The 7,249-nt window shown below is 39.3% G+C and overlaps 1 protein-coding gene across 1 annotated transcript in view; it reads left to right on the top strand.

Moving 5' to 3' along the window:
* LOC106870438 (nuclear pore complex protein Nup85) overlaps positions 1-7,249 on the top strand; it is a 39,052-nt gene that overhangs the window by 30,459 nt on the left and 1,344 nt on the right. Inside the window, exons 16-20 of the mRNA XM_014916517.2 lie at positions 635-720; positions 1,321-1,352; positions 2,143-2,243; positions 4,843-4,942; positions 6,443-6,494. Of these exons, the coding sequence (XP_014772003.1) occupies positions 635-720; positions 1,321-1,352; positions 2,143-2,243; positions 4,843-4,942; positions 6,443-6,494 (371 nt within the window). The remainder of the gene's footprint in view (positions 1-634; positions 721-1,320; positions 1,353-2,142; positions 2,244-4,842; positions 4,943-6,442; positions 6,495-7,249) is intronic.

The raw sequence follows: 7,249 nt of genomic DNA, 5'->3' as shown, positions 1-7,249 counted from the left end.
AAGCTACTTACCACACAGCCACTCCTACGCCTATATATATATATATATATATATAGGTGCTGGTGCTGCATAAAAAGATCTGGTACTGGTGCCATGTAGAAAGCACCCCATCCACTCTGTAAAGTGGTTGGTGTTAGGAAGAGCACCCAACCTGAGAAACCATGCCAAAACAGATAATTGGGGCCTGGTGCAGCTCTCTGGCTTACCAGTTCCTGTCAAACTGTTCAACCCATGCCAGCATGGAAAATGGATGTTAAATGATGATCAAAGCACCATTCGAGCGTGGCTGATGCCAGTGCCACCTGACTGGCACCCGTGCCAGTGGCACGTAAAAGCACCTACTACACTCTCGGAGTGGTTGGCATTAGGAAGGGCATCCAGCTGTAGAAACCTTGCCAGATCAGATTGGAGCCTGGTGCGGCCTCCTCTGTCAAACATGCCAGAATGGAAAACGGACGTTAAACAATGATGACGATGACGACGACGATGATTCTGTCTGTCAAATCTATGCCCAAGGCTATCAAAGGTATCGTGAAGTGTGACTGAACTTGAAATTGCACGAACTTCTTGACTGCCCAGCTACGACCATTATCATTTTAACTAATGACTTCCCCTTTTTCTCTCTTTTTGGTAGCTAAATCTATTTGCAAAGTAATGGGTAAAAAATGCCTCAAGACAAAGCGAGTTGGACAAGCCCTCAGTTGGTTCCTCAAGTCAAAGGTGAGTGAGATTTCTCTTTGTCTGGTGTCAGCTTCTATTTCAGACCTGTTTTAGTAGTTTAATAAAGTCTGTGGCCTAGACAATGTCTGAAGTGCCATTTATAGTTGTTTGCCAAGGACAAGGGATCCTGTCTGCTTCATTTGGCAATTCAAGGGAAGAACATTGCATTGCTATCTCTTCTCCTGCTGACTTCACCTGGATTTGCAGGAAGACGGGAATTTAACCCTGCAAACTAATGAATCTAGTATTTGGTGAACTTGACCATGTTAAGAGATAAATAAGTATCTTAGCTCTACATACCATTCAAGAATTATGGTTTTTCTGATGTTATATTTATTCCTGAATGATGTGTAAAGAAATTTTGATTTATTAAGTCTCTTAATGAATTCTTTATACTGAAATATATATTGAAGAAGATAAATATGTTCATTTGAATATATACGTTTTTGCGTCGTAACTCCTTTATTATTATTTATATATATATATATATATATGTATGTATGTATGTATGTATATATATATGTATATATGTGTGTGTGTATGGTGGTAGTAGTGATGGTGGTGTTATGTTGGTTTAAGATGTTTATGTTTCTTTTACAGGATAGCTCATACGCTGCTTTACTCTCAGAAAAGTAAGTGCTTGAAAATTTCAATTATGCAAAAGCATACACACACACACACACACACACAGAGCTTGCTTTCTTTCTATCTGTGTGTGTATGTATGTATATACATAGATGTATATGTGCATACTTTATATGTGGGTTACCAATGCTACCAATGGTTTCATGTAAAGAGACGGTCACAATTGGAGCCTTGTCAATCAGCAAATGAAGAATATTTATCCACCAATATGGTGTTGAGCACTCATTCCCACTGTTCGATATTCACATACATACACACACACACACACACATATATATATTCTTTTATTTGTTTCAGTCATTTGACTGTGGCCATACTGGAGCACTACCTTTAGTCAAACAAATCGATCCTAGGACTTATTCTTTTTAAGCCTAGTACTTATCCTATCAGTCTGTTTTGCTGAGCTACTAAGTTACGGGGACATAAATACATAAACATCAGTTGTCAAGCGATGATGCGGGGACAAACACAGACACACAAACATATACATATACATACATATACATTCTGAGTTCAAATTCAACCAAGGTCAGCTTTGCCTTTCATCCTCTCAGGATTGATAAAATAAATACCAGTTGTAATCGACTACCCCCCTCCCTCCTTTCCCCTGAAATTGCTAGCCTTGTGCTTGAAATTTGAAACCAACATTTCTGAATACAGTAACAGGGACATCAAAAATGGTTTTATGCCGCTAACATAATTGTGGCCTGTTCACATAGAAGCTGCCATTCTAATAAAAGGTGAATATTTTAGACGGAATCTTTTATCTTTTAATAGAATCCTCGCAGAATATTGTGAAACTGGACAATTCTCCCATCTGGATCTTCTGGAAAACCTCGGTACATCGATGTTTTTGAGCAGTAAATTAACTTTTCTAGGTAAGTTTTTACTTGGTATTCTACAGTAATAATGGGAAAGCGACAGCTTAAAGCAAAAACCAAGATTCAGATCTACCAGACATGTGTCTTTGCAATTCTTCAGCATCATCATCATCATCATTTAATGTCCTTTTTCCATGCTGGTATAATGGTGATTGGGTACCACTTTTATAATGTGGTGATTTACCTATTTTATCACTTTTATAAGGAGCATGAACTACTCTGAAAGAGTTCTCCATCGATGAAACAAAATGGGAACAGTCAGTAAGGGACCGCAGCAGGTGGAGATCAACTGTGTCCAGAGGAGCCAAAGCTTATGAAGGTTCTTGCATTCAACATTCTGAGGACGCAAAACAAAGATGGAAGTATACATCTGTGGCAGACACTTCTGCCGCCTTAACATTGCTTTACTGTTGGTATTGTCAAAACCCATGTCAAGCACATGTGGGACTTATTGTCCATGAAATGTGCTGTTTGGGATGAAGGTAAGTAAAGAGGTCAGATGTGGGGAATGAAGAAGTCACTGTCTCTGAAATACTCTTGACCATTGATGAAAAGGCCAAAGAAGATCACTCATCATCATTTAATGTCCGCTTTCCATGCTGGCATGAGTTGGATTGTAATAAATAAATAAATGCTGGATGTTTCCGGGGTTTTGAGCTTACCCTTGTAATATGAGGCTTAGATCAGGTTTCAGAGTGTGAAGTAGGAGAGACAAAACTTCCTCAAGAGAAATCGTTTTATAAATAACATTCCACATTAACCTAAGGTAATGGCCACAAGTTTGGCTGGGTGGTTAAGAAGTTAACCTTGCAACTACAAGGTTTCATGTTCAATCCCTCTATATGGTACCTTGTGTATGTGTACTCTACCATACATTTTGGTTGGTGAATGCTTTGAGGGTGAAATTTGGTAGGAAGACATAAATACTGAAGCCTGTCGGATATTTATATATTGGTGTAGCTATAGGTGCAGACATAGCCATGTGGTTAAGAAGCTGGCATCACAATGATGTAGTCTTGGGTTCAGTCTCCTTGCATGGCACATTGGTCAAATATGTCTTCTATTAATCCCTGTTGCCAAAGCTTTGTGAATGGATTTGATAGGAACTGAAAAAAAGCCTATTGCTTATTGATGTGTGTGTGTGTGTTTTTGTCTACACATCACAAGCATTCTCATCATACAAGCGAGATTGTTTGTCTCCAGTCTTCTGTGAAAAACATGTCCAGCTATGGGAAATATTAGCTTGCTTAGGAAAAACTGAAGGTTGGGAACAGGAAAGACATTTGGCCATTGAACAGTTGGCTCAACAAATTCTGTCTACCTCATGCAAGCAGAGAAAAGCTGACACTAAAACGATGATGATGTCCATGCTGGATTGCTTGATAAGATAACCCAGGTTGTCGGAAGGATTCCCTGCTTGAGTCAACAGGTTTATGTTTATAGGGAAAAAGAGAAAACAGATGGGGACGACACACAAACTGGCTTTTGCCTTTGTTTTTTACTTTTGTTGTCAACATAGAAATTTTTTTTATGAAATATAGGGAGTTGGAGCTGGGTTTTTTTAAGGGGTATGTTGAAGTTCTCACTTAGACAATGCAGTATAGATTATTGAAGGACTACCTGCCTTAGATTAATGAAGGAGATATATTTGACTAATTAACTGGGGAAAATCCATAGGACACTACAAGAACTATTGGCTACTTAATTGAAGAGTATAGAAAATGGAAGGACAGTCTGGAGATGTTTCTGTCTTCAAGTGCCAGGCAGAAAGATTAACCCTTCCATTCCTCCACTTCCCAAAAAAGCAAAACAAATTAGAAAAGTTAAAGGGATGTGACAGAAATTGATTATAAAATGTGATGTCAAAGCATAAATTAGCATTTACCATATTTGATGGCATATTAGATGCATTCCAATTTTAACAGCGCATATTCAAGAAATACAGATTGTAGTGCATTAAAACCTGTAATATAGACCCAAATTTAGGTGGTGAGCTGGCAGACTCGTTAGCACACCAGACAAAATGCTTTGTGGTATTTTATCCATCGGAATCCGAGTTCAAATTCCACTGTGACTGACTTTACCTTTCATCCCTATTGGGGGTGATAAAATAAGTACCAGTTAAGTACTGGGGTCAATGTAATCGACTTAGCCACCTCCCCTGAAATTGCTGGACTTGTGCCAAAAATTTGAAACCAGCAAAGGCCCAACTTCACATTTAGGACTCCGGGTGATTTTTTTTTTTTTTACAGACATCTTTTAGAAAAAAGGATGTTTCAAATGCCAAAGTTTGAACCTCTTGGAACCAAAATGAGAAGTTCCTTTAGCTGAAATGATGGTGTTGGCCCATCTACTGAAATATTCAATTGTTTGTACTTTCCACTGGCATTGTTCTTTGGTTAGGAGGGCCCAAAAAATTAACCCTTGCATGAACTACTCCAGCTACATATAAATAGGTTATTTACCAGTTTGATCATTATCACTGTGAGACTAGCATTTCATTATTGTAACATAATGAGCAACAGCTCAGACAGAAGTATTATTGAATAGTCTGTTTATATTGCATGTTGATTATTGTGTCTTATTTCAACATCAGGTCAGTACCGTGAATTCCATAAACTCTATGAGGAAGGAGAAATCCAGGAAGCTGCTAATCTCTTGGTGTCTTTGATCGGTGCAAGGCTGGCTCCAAAGGTGTAAGTGATGTTAAAAGTTATGTATTGTCTGTCTACATATTGTTGCTATTATGCAAAAGTGTGGACAATATATATATAGGCGCAGGAGTGGCTGTGTGGTAAGTAGCTTGCTTACCAACCACATGGTTCTGGGTTCATTCCCACTGCGTGGCACCTTGGGCAAGTGTCTTCTGCTATAGCCTCGAGCTGACCAAAGCCTTGTGAGTGGATTTGGTAGATGGAAACTGAAAGAAGCCCGTCGTATATATGTATGTGTTTGTCCCCACCAACATTGCTTGACAACCGATGCTGGTGCCTTTACGTCCCTGTAACTTAGCAGTTTGGCAAAAAAGACCGATAGAATAAGTACTAGGCTTACAAAGAATAAGTCCTGGGGTCGATTTGCTCGACTAAAGGCGGTGCTCCAGCATGGCCACAGTCAAATGACTGAAACAAGTAAAAGAGAGTATATATATATATATATATATATATATATATATATATATATATATATATATATATCGTTGCTATTATGTAAAAGTGTTGTAAGTCCAAAATGTTGCTTTTTCAGAAAACGGAAAAATAGTTTCATCATTCCATTTCTTTTTACATTAGCAACAGTTTCAGCTTAACGATAATACTCTGTTGAGTGCATAAAGTCGCAACTCCATGCATGGATGATATTTTCAGTCAGAAATATTTTTGAAAAACTGTCGTATGTGGGACTTACGACACTTTTGAAAAATGCTAAACTGTTGTACTACACTTTGACAATTTTTATGTGTTGGCGTCTGAGGCAGCTGGTGATACGATAGTTTGACCAAAAGAACTGGCTATTGCAAACAAAATTAAATATTGAAAAAAAACGCAAATGACCAAATTTGGACATAAGATAGTTTAACATAATATGTGTGTGTGCTATTGGCCTAGGGCTATAGTAGAAGATGCTTGCCCAAAGTGCCACACATTCAGACTGAAATCATGTGGTTGAGAAGCCAACTTAACCACACGGTCATGCCTGTGGTTATCAAAGTTGTATGCTTGGGAGACGTGAAGGCGCATGGCTCAGTGGTTAGAGCGTCGAGCTTACGATCGTGAGGTTGTGAGTTCGATTCCTGGACTGGGATGCATGTGTTCTTAAGCAAGACACTTTATTTCATGTTGCCTCAGTTCACTAACGTCACTGGTGCCAAGCTGTATCGGCCCCTTTGCCTTTCCCTTGACTAACATCGGTGGCGTGGAGAGGGGAGGCTGGTATGTATGGGCAATTGTTGGTCTTCCATAAACAACCTTGCTTGAACTTGTGCTTCGGAGGGTAACTTTGTAGGTGCAATCCTATGGTCATTTGTGACCGAAGGGGGTCCCCGTTGCTTGGGAGATATTGACTGCCCCTTTTTCCAGTATGTGACTGGACCCTACCTCCCCTAATTGTAATACTCAGTAGGTTGTATTGTTGTTTTGTGTGTCATTTGAAGGAGACATTTTGTGTAAAAAGTGAAATATTTTACTTCTATTTTTCAGTTTCTGGATCACTCTCCTCTGTGATGCTTTACCACTCTTAGAGTCTCAAGAAGTAAGAAGGATTCCTTAATACTGTTGTTGTTGTTGTCATCATCGTTTAATGTCCTCTTTCCATGCTGGCATGGGTTGGATGGTTTGACTGGAAACTGGTAAGCAGGTGGGGGTGGCTGTACCTGGTTCCAATCTGATTTGATAAGTTTGATAAGGTTTCTATGACTGGATGCCCTTCCTAACGCCAACCACTCCAAGAGTATAGTGGGTGCCTTTTACGTGCCACCGGCATGGGTGCCATTGACCTGACACTGGCATCGGCCATGACTATGGTCACCTGTCACTGTCTCTGTGAGGCCCAATGCTCAAACGGTGCTTTTTACGTGCCACCAGCACAGTTGCCAGTCAGACGGCATCAGTATCAGCCACAACTCCAATTTCACTCGGTTCAACAGATCTTCACAAGCACAACATATTGTCCAATGATTGAAGGGTGCTTTCAATGGACCAGTTACAAGACACATACTTAAACTGTTGTTTAATGGTTATCTCCTTGAAATCACACGCATCTCTCTCTATGAAATATTGTGTTAATGTTATCTTTTACTTGTTTCAGCCATTAGACTGCGGCCATGCTGGGGCACCACCTCCAAGAATTTTTAGTTGACCGAATGAATCGACATGAATACTGTCTTGCTGAACTGCTAAGTTAGAGGACATAAACATACCAACACCATTTGTCAAGTGGTAGTGTGAGACAAAAAAAAAGACACAAAGACACAGACAGATATATATATATATATATATATATATATA

Source organism: Octopus bimaculoides, chromosome 6 (assembly GCF_001194135.2).
Source record: "Octopus bimaculoides isolate UCB-OBI-ISO-001 chromosome 6, ASM119413v2, whole genome shotgun sequence".
NCBI lineage: Eukaryota > Metazoa > Mollusca > Cephalopoda > Octopoda > Octopodidae > Octopus > Octopus bimaculoides.
This window is presented reverse-complemented; position numbering and strand designations above follow the sequence as displayed.